Source organism: Taudactylus pleione, unplaced genomic scaffold (genome assembly GCF_031769625.1).
Source record: "Taudactylus pleione unplaced genomic scaffold, aTauple2 ptg000387l, whole genome shotgun sequence".
Taxonomy (NCBI): Eukaryota; Metazoa; Chordata; class Amphibia; order Anura; family Myobatrachidae; genus Taudactylus; species Taudactylus pleione.
In genome coordinates, this window is record NW_028284788.1 from 3542394 (window position 1) to 3561488 (window position 19095).

The 19095-nt window shown below is 40.9% G+C and overlaps 1 protein-coding gene across 2 annotated transcripts in view; it reads left to right on the forward strand.

Moving 5' to 3' along the window:
• PKP1 (plakophilin 1) overlaps nt 1-19095 on the forward strand; it is a 76863-nt gene that overhangs the window by 12828 nt on the left and 44940 nt on the right. For both annotated transcript variants that reach the window (XM_088445774.1, XM_088445776.1), the window contains exon 2: nt 2253-2356. In XM_088445774.1, the coding sequence (XP_088301900.1) occupies nt 2253-2356 (104 nt within the window). The remainder of the gene's footprint in view (nt 1-2252; nt 2357-19095) is intronic.

Below are 19095 nucleotides of genomic sequence, written 5' to 3' on the forward strand. Positions count from 1 at the left end.
GGTACGCTGGGGGGGGAGGTTTAGGGTTAGGCTGCGTAAAAATGTGGGTTAGGGTTAGGCTACTTATGTTCAGGCGTCGGGATTCTGACTGTTGGGATGCCGCTGTCGGTATTCCGACCGGCGGCATCCCGTACCCAACCATCTGTAACAGCACATTCTTCCTTCCCTCAGTGTGAAGCTCATTCCCTGTTGACTGACAGTACTGATGAATACAAAGTCTCATTGCAGGTGTGCTGGAATCTCCAGTCCCCAACCACAGTGAGACTCAATTCAAAGGAGGGCAGATCTAGGGGACCCTGGTCTCTGTATCTCTGTAGAGCTTGCTGTGGTCCACGGTAAATGCCCTTTTACTTCCAGATGTGGCTCATCGACACGTGTTGTGCTTAATGTGAACATAAACTACTATGATGACATGTTAATAAATTATAAACATTAATTAATAAAACATTTTCTGCAGAAAATAATTTACATATTTCACAATATCTTCCCAGCAGTTACAGAAAGTTATCCTTCATTTTAATGAGGAAGCTATACATAAAGAAATTGCTAATCTTTTATTTTGCATTTTTTATATTGCAGTTGTGTGGTACCAAAAGCTGTTCAGCAATTAGTTTTCTAAATATGAGGTCTCCAATACAGACACCTGTCTCTTTTTCCTCCTTCTAAACCAGTTTTATTTCCATTCAATGAAAAAAGATACATATTTTAAATTATCAGCAGAAATATCAATTTAACATCTACATTTTAAGTAATTTTTCAAAGACATTAGTGCATCTAATATTGTGATGTATATTTTATATTGTAGTCATTGGTCACAAAATGTCTTTGTAAACAATATTTGCAGTTTTTCCTTCAGGGACTAATGGTGCATACACACGGTCAGATTTTCTGTCAGATCTGAACGATAACTATTTTAAAAATCGTTCATATCTGAAAGAAAATCTGACATGTGAGCCTGCAACGATGAACGATGCGCGTTCCCGCATGTCAGATAACGATATCTGACATCTGATGTGTTTGCAGTCAGATTTGAACGATTCCATTCATTTTAATACAGTCTAAAATCGTTCATCTGACATATCTGACCGTGTGTATGCACCATAACACAAATAGATGCTTGGGGCTACTAACTCGCGAGCAAGTCACTTAACCTGCAGTAACACTGAGAAGGTTGGAAATAACATAAGCAGCGACTCTATGATATGTAGAATTTGTCTTGGTACGCCATTTACTGGATTGACATGTATACTGCAACGTCATGAGTCAAGATTAGCTGCCTGATTAATGCTTAATATAAAGTTGGATTTTCCTGCGAAATAGTTATTGAGATATATATATATATCTTTGTATTTATATATGCATACATATATAACATTTTGCGCTCGGGGTGTGCAATATATGTATATTGCTGTGTATGTATATACATACTGTGTATGTATATTATATATATATATTTCTATACATATAATTAAGACTTGAGAAGCCTGTGCAAATTCCGATAAAATATATTTTTGTCTCCATAGTTCATAAACAGGCCCTAAAAGTATATTTGTTACAAAAAAATTATATTTATATACATCGTTATTTTTGTCTTGAGTAGCCTACACACCGCACGCACAGTGTCAAGTGTCTGGTTTTTCCTTTATTGCTCCTCTCCCTGATGTCGCATTGAGATAATACATATCTCAGTTTCTTTCTAGGTGACTAAGCTATACAATATAAAAACACAATCCAAATTCTTCCCGTTGTTGTTACGTGATGCAGGAACGAACAGACAGACAAACATAAATTCAGAAAAAAAAGTTCATACACAGTTCCAAGGAGTACATTTCGCAAATAAATTCTATGTACAGACACAACCAGTGCACCTTTATTATAGGTATAGATAATGGAAGAGAAAAATAAATATTTTAGCTTTGTCAAAAATATTTTTGGATAATGACTTGTTAGAATCATATAAAAGCCATATTATATTTTGTAGTTTTTGACTATTCTAGTGTATTCCTTTATTAGTTACAGACTACACTAATTATATGCAATAAGCACCTAATCTATTTCATTTTTGCAGAAAGCAAAATATATTCTTTTGGTATTTTCTTGTTGCATGCGACCATGTAATGTGTTTTACTCTGTAAATAATAATGTGCACTCTGTCATCAGTTATCTTTGCTTTCTTACTCCACTGCCCTTAAAGTATATTGCTAGTATATATTACTACAGTACTAGTTGTTTTTATCTTCTCTCTTTAATAGTTGGTTCAATGTACGAGACCACAGAAGATTCTTACAACATGAATCGCAACAGCATTGGCAATCATTATACTAAGTACCAGAATGGTAGCACATGGGGGAATCAGGTAAGTTCTTGATTAAAAGTTTTCCAGTAGTTGACTGAAGATGACCGCTACCCACAATTTTTATACATCAACCTTTATTTTCATGAAGTGAATGAACACCACTATGAAATTAATTATAGTGGGAATGGATAATGTGCCAACTATTCATCCTCCACTCTCCTTCTAAGCATTGATGCTGGCAATACAAATGCCTTTAATTGTAAAAGTGGCAATGCACTGTGAGATCAAAATCTCCATCAGATCGATAGACCAGTTAACTGACTTTGCCATACACTGGGCCTCAATCGAAGATGTATTCAAGCCCATTGGTGGGGTGCCAACGCATGTGCAGTACCTGTTCTGTGCATGTGCACCCTGAGCCACAGCCCGATTGACAGGCTGCGGCCATTAGGGGACGGGGGGGGGTGTGTTGCCCCGGTTTTCTGGGAGTGCCGAGGCCATGTTCTACGCTTTCCGACGCATACTTTCTAGTCTCCGCAAAGGAGCTGTAAGGTTTAGTCTGAGTGACCTCAAGGTTACTGAGTTGGCCAATGGTTTCACAGAACATCTGCAGTACTGTCATAGGGCGTCTTTTCTCTTCAGACGATTTCTTCTGCATTATCATATGGTAGAAAAAAACAAAAAGTGGAGCGCTGTCAGGAATTCAATAAATTTCACATTAGTTCTCAAATAGTCATAAAACATTAGATTCAATTATGCACACTTAGATTGAATATTGTATGCTAAAAGCACTGTTAACCTAATGGCACAGAGACTGATATAATATTGCTAGCAGTAAATAGCCTTAAAAATCTAAAAATCTGCAGAGTTTCTAATCCTGTATGGTGAATGAGTTCACAGAAAATGTTGTTATAATCTCCAACAAATGTTGCAATCATTAGATCCCGTGATGTTAAGTTGAGGACAATGTTGCAAAAAAGCCTCCCTTATTAATTGTAGAAGGTCCTACTATATTGTCTTAGTGGGGAGCAGAGCCCACTGTGTAAGCTGCTGTTTTGAATTCAGGGTAAATATGGTTGGGCACCAGCACACCTACTCTTATCCTATTTGCATTATCTTATGTGAGCATCGCTGTTGTGTCCAAAGACGTAGGGGCAATGCTAACAGGTTCCATCTCTGAATCAGGCCCACTGTCCGCTAATTTGTCAGTCTGGCCGATAATTGCAGTGTATAGCCATCTTAAGTAATAGCGGAGTGCTGCTATGACCATCTAGATAAATCAGCCCCTTTTCTGCAGTGGGTAAATAAGGCGCCATTTCCAAGTCACTTTACAAATTAGCAATTTATTTGGCATTCTGTACAGTGATCACAGATATTTACATGGCTAAAATCCTCACATTTACATATGGATGCCACTGATGTTGTACAGAAATAGCAAGTAGGAATGTTAGATGACAGACGATAAATAATAGAAATTTACAACAAAACAAGAATTTCAATAACATATAGCAATTTTGTATGTACTGTTTATCATAAAACGATAATTTTAATCACAATTGTAAATATTAAACTGAAGCAGCTTTGTATACTCTGAATTCAGATATTACTACATACTCCGTATTTTATGTTAAATTGTCTCATTTCAGTGTCTGTCTGTCTGTGATCAATAATCTGCCTTTCTCTAGAAAAGGATGTTGCAGCATATGTTCTACCTGCTTACACAGTTTATCTAAGCATGTTACAATACATGTTATTGCATGAATAATATATAATAGAATATAAATGTAGTGCTCACTCAGAGTGGTTCCCAAACACCTCTTTAGTGTAACTCCAAAACTGCTTGTCTTGTGGATTTGCTCACAGAAGAAGCACTGGTAAATGATACAGACTTGTTGATTCATTCACCTGAGCTCCCGAGGGGAAATCGCTAGCACATGCACTGTTGGTGTGCTTTGAGGGCAGGGTTGAGCACCACACCACTAGTACAACAGGTTTCCACATGTCAGCAAGAAGGCTAACCTCTTCATAAACACAAAATCTATTTACGTGCAACATGTACTATAGATATCAGTTTTACAAGTCTCATAAAGCTTCTGTCTATAGAAGGTATATAAAAGTAAGCATGTTGGCATACTATGGATACTTACAAAGGCGGTGGGGGAAAAAAAGTAAATACAAATATGAAGACAGCCAGAAGGGTGTTGGGCCTCGTGACCAGTGTGGCCTATATACATGTGCATTGAGTCTGGAATTGTGCTGGAGGGATACAGCGCCATTCTTCCACAAAATATTTGCTCGTTCGACACCTGGTTGATGGTGGTGGAAAAAAAATATCCCATAAATATTTGATTGTTTATGTATACTGTCAGTGTCATCCTCAACAAACTACTGCATGACTATACTTACTCTGTGGATAGGAGTATTGTCATCCTGTTAGACATCCGTCAGGTAACAAGTGTTTAAAACATTTGCCTTGCCTTGTAAGGGAATGACTGACTGAGTTCAAACCATGACAGTAAGAAACACACTAAACTTTTATGGAACATCCACAACTTTTCAGTGTTGAGTGTTGGAAAGAACCACTCAAGGCAATTGAGCAATTGTACCCACGGTAGTTACGCACCTGCTCACTGTCAACTTTACTTATTAATAATATCCATAACAACTGACTTTATTTATTATACTGCTCAGTCCAGACACCAGTCACCCCAATCAGCAGCTGATTAAATTTAAGCTGCTGCATTTTATCTTTCCTGCTATGAATATACCAGAACTGCAACAAAAGTGTGCAGTTGTGTTTCTGGCTCCATAAAATAGTGGAAGTAGAAGAGCAGGAAATTCCCCAAGTAATATGTGAGCTATTGGAGGGCAGTTAAAACTGTTTTTAGGTTTGTAAGAATAGAGACTCAAGAGAGGCCACTTATATACTACAATTGGATGTCAAACTTTACTTATTTTCAGGGCCAGATTGACAATGGGGTGGATGGGAGTATAGCCTAGACCTCCACATAAAAATAGGCCCATCATCATGACTGCTAACTACACTTTCAGTCATAATTCATACGTATTAAAATTGTATTTCTATTTTCTTCACAAAATAATGCAGTTTTTCTACTGCTATGTATTTAGGGAGACATTGGGGCTGATAATGTAAGGGTGCACATATGGCACTGACCACACCCACACAGCACTGGACACATCTCCTCCGCTTCTCACAATAGGCCCTTGATCATTTTCAGCCCCAATCCTTTGTGGCCTTAAATCCGACCTTGCTTATATTTAAGCATTGATAATGCTGCTACAGAGCACTTCTTTATTTCCCATTGTCTTATCTGTATAGACATGCTAAACATAATAAAAGCGTACAATATAGGGCATTTACACACAGGGTATATTGTGGCAAGGGCAATATTCCTGCAATGTAAAGGGAAAGATATGTTAATACACCCTGTGTCTTTGTACAGTAGCTGCTGCTGTTTTCACAACTGTTTCTATAGTAACAGACAGAGAGAGAATGTGTCCCTCCTGCACCTCAGGCAATTCTGCCTCCACCCATGTGCTACTTAAATCAGAAAATTGCCAGGTATTAACTTCAGCAAGAAAAGTGAATTTTACACTCACAGAGATCTGGTGTAAAGTGTCAGTGCCGGTGTGAATTTACAGTAATTGTCACTGAAGCATACATCAATCATGATTACCAGAAACTGAATAAATCAGTAATTTAAGCTGACAGGGAAAGTGCAAACTAATCTGGTATGGGGTATTTTTCCTGTAGCTTTTCAAGAAAAAATAAAGGAAAAAAACAACCAAGTGCAAAGAAGGGGTAATTATGGGGAAATGTACCAACAGAGCCGGCACTACCACTAGGCAAACTTAGGCAGTTGCCTAAGAGCGCCGGCCACTGCAGGGCGCAGCTCAGGGCCGGCCCTAGCCCAAAGTTTTTGGTAAGCGAGTATATTTTTTGGCGCCCCCCTATGCAGTGCCCCATTTACAGTGCCCCCGGTAGTGGTCCCTGCTGTGCAGTGCCCCTTATGCCCCCAGTAGTTAGCCCCTTATATAGTGCCCCAGGAGTAGTCCTCCCATGCAGTGCCCCAATAGTGGTACCCCTTATACAGTGCCCTTTAAACAGTGGCCCCAGTTGTAGTTCCCCCCTATGCAGTACCCCCAGTGTTATCCTTTTATATAGTGCCCCCAGTAGTGGTCCCCCATCTTGTAGTGCCCCTAGTAGTAGTCCCCCCTCTTGTAGTGCCCCTAGTAGTAGTCCCCCCATTGTTGTGCCCCCAGTGGAGGTTCCCCCCACATGCACTGCCCCCAATAGTAACCCCCTTGTAGTGCCCCCAGTAGTAGTACCCCCAGTAGTAATCCCCCCCTTGTAGTGCCCCCAGTAGTAATCCCCCCCTTGTAGTGCCCCCAGTAGTAATCCCCCTTGTAGTGCCCCCCAGTAGTAGCCCCCCCTTGTAGTGCCCACCTTGTAGTGACCCCAGTAGTAATCCCCCCTTGTAGTGCCCACAGTAGTAATCTCCCCCTTGTAGTCCCCCCCCCTTGTAGTGCCCCCAGTAGTAATTCCCCCTTTTAGTGCTCCCAGTAGTTATGGATACCTATTTAAAACCTCTATGCAATCCTGTCTATACCTTCTAAAATCCTGCCTATACCTTAAATTGTCACTATTTAGCGTAATGAGTCGCACAGGAAATAAATGCTTTCAGACTTTGAGTGTGGTTCCAAAGCACAAAACGTTATTATTCAATATAAAAACAGATGATTACGCGCTGTGATCTAAAGACAATTAGCGCAAATAAATCATACAGACCCAAGGTACAGTTGTTACATACGCACGCACTCTGGACCCAGATACCGGCATCAGTATAGAAACCTCCGTCAACAGCACAGCAAGAAGACTCTTTTATGAGTTCAGAGAGCCCACATATATACTCTTTACAGGGATAGGTACTACAATAGAACAGTTTGGCATGATTCCATTGGTTCTTCTTCCTGGTTCTTCTGTTACAGTATAGTTCATAGGTAAATTCGAATGGACACAAACAGCCTCCAACAGCCCTTTGTGTCCTTTTTCCCGCTGCATGCTAATCTAAGCTGATAACATTACAGAGTACATTTTAATGTTTTAACTCTCTATAGTCCATAGTTTGCAGACGCATGTTGCGATCTTCTCACCGATGATACCGGAAATCTGTTGAGACATAGTGGATCAGTACAACACCATGTACTAAACCTTAGATATCAAATAACCTTTATTTCACAACATTAATAATTACTGAATAAACCTTGCATATTACACTTTAATGCTAGGGAACCTTTTATGTAAGTGTGCAGTGTGTAAGTATTGGGGAATTAAGAAAAGACGCTAGTTAGCGCTGTGCGACTACGTGTTTGTGGAGTACACCATGGTATGTGTTTTGCAGGGATAATCATTTTATATGTTTTGGTGACTGTCTGTATTTATATGGTGAGGACTTTTAACTTATTTCTATTACGTGGGAATCGCACAACGCTAAATAATAGTATCGCCGTATGTACTTATAATGGGCGAGATTCACTAAAATGGCACTGGGCTGCCAGTCGCAAAATGGCGTCTCATTGCCATTTGCAAAATGGCGTCGCGCAGATTTTAATTTAAACCGATCCTGTCTCAGCCAATTATCCGGCTTCGACATAGTAATCCTCCCCCTTGTAGTGCCCCCAGTAGTAGTCCCCCCTTGTAGTGCCCCCAGTAGTAGCCCCCCCATGTAGTAGCCCCCCATGTAGTGCCCCCCCAGTAGAGACACACGTAATTAAAAAAAAAACCACTTACCTGAAACCCCGCTCCTGCTCCTAGACCCGCCGCCGCTATCAGCTCCTCCGTCCGTCCCTAGAGCCGGAATCTCACTACTGACTCGTGATGTCAATAGGGCCGCCCCCAAACGGCAGGCGTTCCTCCGTTTGGCCAAACGGAGGAACGCCTGCAGTTTGGGGGCGGCCCTATTGACATGTGTGACCAGCTTTACTCCTCAAGATACCACAACAGTCCTGATTTTAAGGATGCACATGCTTAAGGACAGTTGGCTTAATTAGCACATCAGTCAATTTGATTTAACCATTTGTGCTTGGGCTGTTATGGTGCCTTGAAGACCAATTTTGGGAACCACTGCTTTAGAATGTTTAATACATTTCTCCCAAAAATGAGGGAGAGACAGGTGGTGGGGAGAGGAAGTAGTATAGTGAAGATCCACCTACACCTCCCCCTTCCTCCCCAGACTTCTTTTACACTAGATAAAATCAAACTTAAACATGTATCGAATGAGTTTTTATTTTTTCGTGCATACAGCACAAGCCTACCTTATACTGTGGTTTTCATTTATTCCATGAATGCTGTATTGTTGTGAAAGTACTGCTTAACTATTAACTCAGTATTTATTTTCCAGACATACACAATACAGCAATTACTGGCAAGCCATGTAACTATATATGGTGCCCATTTATTAAACCCTAACCCAGGAAAAAAAAAGTCAGTTATCACCACAGAAAGGCTAATTTTTAGATTTGGGCTATTTATTGGTCCCATAGCGCAGGAGAAATCACTGATTTCTCCAACGTTAATATAGTAAACAGCGGATACCTCCGTCTCCATTGATCTCTATCTCAGCATGTAGATGGCTTTAGCTTCCACTTCCCACTGATTAAGCCCAGGGGAATGTCAGCTTTACCATCAGTGTATGAGCGTCTGAAAGTATACATTTGGATACATCTTGCTCCTTTGAAATAAAGCTGGCAGTGTCATTTCTGGTTAAAGTAAAACACATGGACCATATTTGAAAATTTTCTTGATTTTGTTTTATATATTAATATTATTAATATTTACTTACATAGTGACAACATATTTAATTGTGCATTACAATTGGGAACAAAATAGTAATAGAATAGTAAAAAAAAAACAAGACTGGGTAATAGCAGATAGACAAAATAAGAGGTCCCTGCTTGCAAGCTTACAATCTTAAGGGCCCCATACATCAAGCAGCCGATTCCCCGTTCCGGAGGTATGAAATGCTGATCTGCGGCCATCAATGTTCACTGACCTGTAAGGGAATTGGTGAAATTCTTCATGTTAACAATTCCCAATTTGCTGATCAAGATCATATTTTGGTCGGGATTGGCAAATCAGGAAAATTCATTGTTGGATTTCACCAATGTCCCGGCGTCTGGGGATTGGCGAAATTTTCCCAATTCTTTACAGATGTACAGGACACATAACAGTTGGCTGGTTAGAACGATAATCGGGTAATGTGTGGCAAGCTTATCTCCCCATTTTATTGTGTCATGGATCTCCTACAATGTATATTATTAATGGCAATTGTCTGGAATCCGTTTATAACATACACCATGTCTTCCTAGTATTGCTTCGGGATGCATATTTCTGTAACTGCTGTACATACTTGTATTACAAAATATTTGCTGTAGGAATACTCTGCAAATAGGACATTCTCTCCATTCCATGTGAACAGGCCTAATCATAAAACTTTCTCAAGGCAGCAATGGTTCTATGTTGACGTGTCTGACACTTTAGTATAGTGTTCAGGTCCTCATTTATTTGTGACTAGGACACTACATTACTGCTAACATGGTTATCAGGTGTCAATATTTCTGACAAAAGCCAGAATCCTGTCACCCACAAGTATGCAAGTTCTGCAGATGCCAACAGTCCTTGGTTGCAGAATGGCATTCCTATTCCTTTACAGGCCATCCACAAAACATGTATTTCTTTTAGCCCATCATCATCATCAGTTGTTGCTTTTCACATAGCATTCCTTTGCGCATTTATCAGTGAAAAGTGTGTTATTATGCAATGCACTTGTTCCTCCAGATTGTTTTTCGGTGGGAATTTCCTGGATACTTCGTCTGGATGTATTGTATTAATAATTCACATTTTTATAATCTCAGCATTATCATTTGCAGTACCTGTGAAAGTTTTTGAAATGTGTGTGTGGCCGGAGGCTGGCCACACGTGGCTAATATCGGCCGCAGCACTGAAAGGGTTAACCCCCTGTGCTACGGCGCCATATTTAAAGGGTGCTAGGCGCCATATTGGAAATTTAATAGCGGCGCTAGGCGCCGAGTGGTTTAATTAGGTTTCTCTGCCACAGTCTGGCCCCGCACTGGCGACCGCGGCAGGGATGAGGTAACCCCCGGTGTGCCACACTGGGGGAGAACGGAGGGCAGGGAGCCGCTCTGCGCTTCATGCTGGGACCCGGGAGTGTGACTCCCGGCATCCCAGCTCCACAGGGACGCCGCTGGTCCCTCCGTGCCGGCTGCTTACTGCGGCCAGGCAGCGGAGGGCAGGGCGGGATGCTGACCGCTGGGGAACGGGAGCAGAGCTCCCGGTGCCCAGGACAGCAGGAAGCCACTGCAGCCGGGATACGATCATCCCGGACTGCAGGGCTAAGTAGCTCAGGGGTCGGGAACCGGGCTAGCCGGCTCCCCCAGGTGGTGCTGGGGACTAGGAGCGATGCTCTCGGCGCCCCAGCTGTACAACGCAGTGGGGCTGGCAGTTAACCCTAGGTGCGTGGCTCCGAGGGGAGAACCGCCATAGCTGCACGCTGGAGGTCAGGAGCACTAGCTGCCGATACCCCAGCGCAGGAGGAGAGGCCAGCTCCCAGTGCATCGTGACTAGCCAAGATAGGGTGCACAGGGGGACCGGGCTAGCCGGCTCCCTGTGCAGTGTTAGATGGTGCGCTGTGGACCGGGAGCCTAGCTCCCGGCGCCCCAGCCGCATGGCCAAGTGGCTGCACACTGGGGGACAGGGAGAGCCAGCTCCCTGGACCCCAACGCTGAGAAGGAAGCAGCAGCTGAGCGCTGCTGAGCAAAAGTAACGCTGCTGCAGCCAGGGCATAGGTCCCAGGCTGCAGAGCTGAAAGCCCGATGCTGGGGACTGGGAGCTCGGCTCCCAGTGTCCCAGCATGGAAGGGCTGAGTTAAGTAAAGCCCAGCGCTGAGCGCTGGGCACAGTATAAAAAGCACACCCCTGGGTACATAATGTTAAATAAAATGTGTATATAAATTGTATGTGAAAGGTATAATTTTACATGTGTAATTTAAGAAAGTGCACTTACCCTGTGGTCTGTGAAGTTTCAGGGGGATCCTGTGGGCTGCTGGGTCTCCTAGCCTCTTCCCTAGGGGAATAAAATGTTCTCCTATGCAGCCACATGCCTGGAAGTGGTATGAGGGGGTGCATAGGAAGCTGGCTAATGCAGCCAGCTAAGTGGGTTTAGGGAGCTTCAAATCGCTTCCCTTCCATGGTCAGGAAACCGTGCCCGGGGACCCTGCTTGGCTACCCCTGGAGCTCAGATTCAGGCAGAGGTAGGAAGCTTGGTCCCTTAGCAGATTCCTGGAAGTAGGGTTTTGGAGGGAAACCTCCCCCGGCCCTAGACGAGCTGACTCCTGGGTGGCGATCAAAACCCCAGGTAGTCTCAGGCTCAAGGGAGTGACCACTCCCCTCTGTCCATAGGGGACAATGTTAAACGTGCATGTGGCTAGCACATGCACAGGTAATGCACTTATGATGATTGGTTGGAAACCACAGGGCGGGCTTACCCCCTGTGGAAATGTGTATTACAGTGGCATAAAAGAAGGCTTCGTGCCTGGTAAAATTGCACATCTTTGAAAATGCTGTGTGGAGAAGAATTGCTGTAACATCTTATGTATGCTGATTATTCCCCTTCAATCCGAAGGGAGGGTCTTTTTTAAGACTTTGAGCAAATAAACACTTTTTGCCTTTAAATTCTATTACATCTGTACCCTGCGACCAACAGAATTGCGCAAAACGCTATTCCGTTCTCCTGCTGTTCTGGGTAAGAGCTCAGCGTCTCCAAGTTCAAGCCCTCTGCCAAGCTACCGTGCAGACATGGTCCATTGTGAGGGATCAGGTGGGAACAGCCGACACCAAACAGGAGGTGTGTCCGCAGTTAATCAAACGCATACGCAGCAGAAGCGGTTCCAGATGCCGAGGTAGGAGCCTGAGGGTAACTAGCAAGCGGTTCCAAACGCCGATGGTAGAGTTTGGTGGTGGCAGCATTGTTACACAGGCGGTCACTGACGGTGAGTGGGAGTCCAAAAGCGATAACCCGTGACCAGGGCCGGCCTAGACGAAAGGCGTCCGGTCACAATGTGTTATAGTGGTTTATTTGCTATGAGTTAATGTTGTTCCTTGTGTGCAGCGTTGTAGCAGCGCAATATATGTTGGTATCCTGTTCACCCCTTGTTTTCTAATATACCAGGTTATCATCAGTAATTATTTGTAAGCCATTTTGGGTTTTATCATGTACCTTATTTAGGAATAATTCCTGTAAAGATGGTGTGTGATTTAATCTGTACCTTCCTTTTGGTGTTTGAATCCCGGTACATTTTCTGCTCTGTTTATCCTGCATTAATTGTTAGTATCATGACTATAGCTGGCCACACATCTAAAGATTATCTGTCTAACCAGCCAACTAGTTAACTGGTTGGAATGAAAATCTGGTAAGGTGTTAAATCAAATGACAATCAGCTATTTGCTACCAAACGCCTGTTGTTTGAACAAATTGTTTAGATCAATCATTTAACAAACTTGTCTAACGAGACCATTTTCATCTGTTTTCTGGCATTTAGGAGCAAATTTCTGATTGTCATTTGCTTTCATACCGTACCAGATTTTCATTCCAACCAATCAACTAATTGGATGGTTGGATGTAAGTTGGTTTAGTGTGTGGCCAGCTTAAGCATCAAGAACACTGAATAACTCTACTACTGCCAGGTTGTTTACAATGGTATCCAATATTGGTAGTGTGCTATACTATTATGGCCTGTGAGCAGTGACGTGACAGTTTTTATCGGTTGGTGTACAATTGGTTGTTACTCAGATAATTTGATGGAGTTTATTTTAAAATATTTAATACATCTGCCCAATAGTCTTTAATTTATGTCCAAATAGTCAGTTGTGGTCCTGTGTCCCCTATTTGTTCCTTATTCATTTAACCAGATGTAGTCTCTTGACGAAAATTTGTGATACTTGCTAGGGAATTTTGTTTGATGTTTGAATGTGAATTTAAATGTTGCTTATTACTTTGGACTTGGTTGTTTTGTTTATCAAGAGCATATTCTTTTGTAGAACATGTTTACAAGTATGCAGGTGAGATACCCCAAAGTGTGTTTGAGCATCTATTGATGAGTAATTTCTCACCGTTCTAGTCGTACCTGTTTCTTCTAGTTTTCCACGAGACAGCAGAGAGGCAGGTGGTTCCCAAACAACACAATAAATGACACGATAAATAAAACAGTGTTCATTTTACTAAGTTGGAACTCTTCAACAACTCTGGGTTCCTTAAGCACACAGTTGGCAACACCACTTAAATATATAGCCCAATATAATATATTTATGCAATACTTTACATTTATATCACATCACCAATTCTCAGGAATTACTACTTCCAGTTACTAAGTTGACATCCATACATTATCTTGCTGTACTAATAGTTAACATATAAGATATAGGCAATGTACCCACACAAAATAATTATAACTCTCTATCAAAAGAATGTCCACTGGCCAGTTTTAAACCTTGGTGCACTTATATGGGAAATCTACTACCCCAGGTTATGTGGACTCCTTTGTAATTTATGTTCCGGTGAGTATGGGTGATTGTCCTCCTGTGATAGTCTTCTAATGCAGATTTCATTATACACAGTGAGGGCTGCCGCTGTCTGTGCTGCTCTGTATAGGTATAACCCTCTCCTGAGGTACAGTTGGAGCTCAGCACTACTCACTGACTCCTTGTTTTCAGCTCAGCACCACATTCTGGCTGCCAGTCTATGGAAGCCAGGACTCTTATTAGTGTCTCTCCAGGGTCTGCCTCCAGTTATACAGCCACCTGTGTCTGCCTTGATGTGCCGTCAGCTGCAGGGACACAGCAGGATGCCTGTCTGGCAAGAAGGGGTGGCCAGTCTTAGATCCCAGCTCCGCCTGGTCTGTACCTCCAGAATCTCCACCTCACACAATTCTGGTCTCAATCACACTGCAGCGCTCACACCCAGCCATCCTGTCAGCCAGCACCTCAGCAGTGCAGCTCCTCCTTCCCTAGAGGTTACCTCAGCTCTCCCCTGATCAACTGCCACCTCCAACTGTTACTTGCATTACCACCTGACACACTCCTGCACATTGTGCTCCTGACCTCTTGAGCAGCTGCAAAGGCTGTTGGGAGTTGTAGCCTGCCTGTGCAATGCATATACATGTCAGCGCAATCCACAGTATCAGCGTAATACTATGCATAGCGGGGTATTACACAGGTTTATGCGGTCTACTTGTGTAGCTGTATTAATCTTCACATTTGGGAAGAGATGTACCAACCATTCAGCTTCTGTCATTTCAAAGACTGTGCTGGATAAGTGACAGAAGCTGACTGGTTGCTTTTGGCAATTTTACCCACTGTATCTCTCTCCAAAACTTGATACATCTCCCCCTTGGTTTGTTTTCAATTATCTTTTGTACAAAACAGTCTCCATCTTTGTTGTTATCTTGTTTTCAACTGCCTATGTTTGCAAATTTCTCATCTTCTGCATCAATATTAGATTTTGTCTTCTCCAAATGTACTCCAAATATACTGCACTTTCATTGCATTAGTTTCATCTGCTGTTCTCTGACGTCTACACTTTGTGGCCTATGCTGAATTTGCTGCATCTAATTGCAGGTCTGAATATGTAGCAAAATACTTTCTTCAGGACACTTTTAAATATGCCCTCAGATCTGCATAGATGCCTCTTTTGAATTTTTTCTTTTTAACCAGATGTGCTTTCAGAAGCCATAAAATACAGTACTGCAGTTACTACTCCTTATTACTAACACTAATAACTGGAAATTCATCTAATACTAGATGCATTGTACTAGAATCTATTAATACAGAATGGCAGTGGCATTTTTTCTAGCATACATAACACTAGTAGTTGTCCTAGTGAATTCACAGTATTTCCCATACTAAGGGCCAAATGTAATTGAGTGAGAGTTTAGAAAATGTGACAGTTTAGCAGGAATCTATTACATTGGTTGAGTTTTATCTTCAAAATGGGAAAACAACTGGATGAGAGTTTAAATCGTGAGAGTTTTTTTTGTCTAAAAACATGTGAGTTTGCCTGTTCTCTGTCTCTTACATTGGCCGAGTTTAAAAAGTGTCATAGTTTACTGCTAAACTCTCACCCTATTACATTTGGCCCTAACACTGCATTCTGCATTACAAATACACAGTGTACAATCTTTTACCAGTGTGTACAGATCGTGGGGTTAGGAACAGTATGAAAAGGCTCAAGTCCCTCAGGCAGTGGTGCAGCGATGGAAAAACACTATATGGAACACAGCCTTCAGAATGTGGACTCTTTAAAATGTCCACTTGTTGAGGTTCAGCTTGTCACTGCGGCTGTCTAATTTCAATGTAAAGTATATAACCTGTATTCCATGGCCTTTCTGAGAGAATCTTCCAATGTTTTTCAGAGGAAATAACTAGTTCAACCCAGCGAGTATGTAATTTCAGCAAACATTTGGCACTGGTCTTATTTATTCATAAGAAATATATCAAGCTTTCAAGGAAAATGGATTAGATCAGTTGTTGCCTACTATTTGGATCTTAGGGCCAAATGACAAATGCTGGGGTTGTAATGACAAGTATTACCAAGCCACTATGAGATGTCGCAAATAACACTCCAGCCCCCCACCTTGCCCACTTCATTAGAACAGTAACCATGATTCGGGAGCAGTCCCTGAAATACATTTTGGGAGAGTAAGCAAATATGACTTGTGGGTACAGAATAAATTGATCAAGTACTTAAGGATACCATGATTTCAATATGTTATGTCTGAAAATATTTAAACTTTGTTTCAAAATGCTTTTATTATAAAAAAAAAAAACAATTAAAGGCACGTTTTAAATAAAATGTAATGATGATATAACATACCTCCCAACATTTGGATACAGAAAATTAGGACATAATGAGCCCTCCCCCCTATTTTGTGGTTGAAATGATGACTGTCCTGCTAAAATTAGGACAGCTGGAATGTATGATTTAAAATATAAATGCTGTGTAAACTTGCACAAATAACAGTGAAACATATCCTTATTTCTGATAACCTCAGACACCAATAGACTTCAAAGTGATACAGGTTGAGTCTCCCATATCCAAAATAGCAGGGGTATTTTGGATAACGGAATATTACGTATTTTGGAATACTTGCATTTCATAATGAAATATCTTGGGAATGGGGCCCAAATATACACACAGAATGCATTTATGTGTTATATACACCTTATACACACAGCCTGCAGGTCATTTTATCCAATATTTTCAATAATTTTGTGGCTCAAACAAAGTTTGTGTACAGAGATGAAATTCATTTATGTTTAATATACACCCCATACACACAGCCTGTGGGCCATTTCCTACATTATTTTTAATAATTTGTGCCTTAGACAATGTTTGTGTACATTGAACCATCAACAATCAAAGGTTTCATTATCTCAGTCATGCCAAAATAATTCCGTATTTCGGAATATTTGGATATGGGAGACTCAACCTGTATAATATATTTCACTGTGGTGGTCATATTATGATATTGCTAATCAATACCAGAAAGCGACAAAGAAAAAAAACTTTACATTTGTTAACAGCCTTTGAACTATGCTTACAACTTATCTCCTGTTCTTTGCCTTTAAATACATCTGAAGTAGATATATTACATATATACCAAGCATTAATTACATATTAACCATCATCAGCCAGTCTCAGTTTCTTCCTTATGCAGGATCCTTCCACAGATAGAATTATCTGGAAAACACAACTGTGTGACAAGGCAACTTATTTTTGTATATTTTTTTAATTAAAACAAAATAAATAAAAAGCATAATTTAAAAAAATATACCAAAATATAATTTACCATAGTGGATACCAGAGTACTAAAATGCTTACTCGTGTTTTGTAAGAATAGTAATACATCACATAGCACAGGATTTAAAAATAAAGTTGTTTGTGTACTGTGTGAAAGCACAGACTGCAACCTTGTGCTTTTAGATGCTCAAAGAACTCCTCAATGACTATAATCAGAACTTGACAGCACTCCTATGTAGTGGTAATTGATTCACATACACCTACACAGAGATCCTAAGGATAAAGAAACACCCCACTTTCATACAAGGTTGCTGAGTTTCTAGCTGGGAGACAGAAACCAGACAATGACTTACTGATCATCTTTATATGGAATCCTTGTATTTTAAATCTTCTGCTATAAATAAAAGCCCAATAATAATAATAATAAGTGCCATGATTTGTAAGTAATTGTAGTGTTCTGCTGGTTAATATTAAAAACCAAGGACATATGTGGCAAATCTTTAAAACATGAATCCTCAAAAATACATTTTAAGATTATTTAAGAAAATGCAAACCTACTAAATTCAGGTATGAAGGGAAAGGGGCTTATCCAATGTCAATAGATATTTATATAATTTTCTTTCACAGTAATAAACAGTGTCAGGATACAAGATGGTACATACCAATCCTTTTTCTAAAATGCACCTTTAATTAACTCGTGTAAATTATGAATCTTGGACTTATGAAAAGATTTGTGGGATGGGCGGGATGTACTATTGCGTTTCTTGCGGTCAAACCTCCGAAAGTGAAATTTTCAGAGATTCGACCGCTCACCGCAAATACCAAATAGAAGCCTATTCATATACCCAAAATTCCCTCTATCGTAAAGGAAAGCTCTTACCAGGAGAGCTGTCCTTTGTGATTTTATTCCTGCATACCAGCATTATTTACGCCAGTATGCATGCGATGAGTGGCGGGATGCATGGCATGCAAAATGTGATGCTGGATGCACCCGCCCAATAACTGTAGGACTCTTCACATTTATATATCCTTAGTTGCATCAGAAAGTAATTTTTGCCCTAACCATTCTTAGGGACCTATGTATTAATAATCGCAGAACTGCCACAATTATTAGTTTCATATCTTGTCGGATATTTTCATTTTTAAAGGGGAACCGCTGTCCATGCGAGAAATATCCCCGGCATATTGTTAAAGTCTTTCATGTTTGTGAAAGACGTCTCCTGTGGAAGGTGGCAATGCGCATGAGCAGTGTCAGCTTCCGCCGGCGGCCTGAGGCTGCGGGAGAGAAATCGAAAGATCTCTTTCCTGCTCACAAGCCACCTTAGGCTTCAAGCAATTTTACATCATCTGAAGATGGTGTAAAATAGCAGGGAAAAGCTTTGGAGTTTGGTACATAGGGCTGAGATCGTAGTCCCCATTGATAATAATGGGTACTGCGATCTGCAGTGCTAAATAGCACTGTGCCATTAGTACATAGTTACAATACATAGAATTATGCAGAAACTGCAGTTTCAACATAATTTTATGGGGAAAAAAAAGCTTGATACATAGGCCCCTTAGTCATTGCAGTTGTACATCTTCCACACAGGATTCTTTTAACATTTGTCATTTTTATCATTAACTATCCAGGCTGGAAAACAAGTTATATTTTTGTGTCAGCTGCAATGTAATCATTGCAAAAATACATACAGTTTACAGAGGAAGTTTACAAACTAGGCAGATGCATGTAGACATAACATGACAACTGTACAAAATTATAATGCAATTTTATTTAATTTTTATTAGCCAGGTTCAATATTATAACATTGTAATAACACACCCTTTTAGTTTAACACAATACGGATAGAATTAATTAATTAGCAATTTTGTTGAAATATGCCATGACTCATTGATGTGTCGTAAAGGG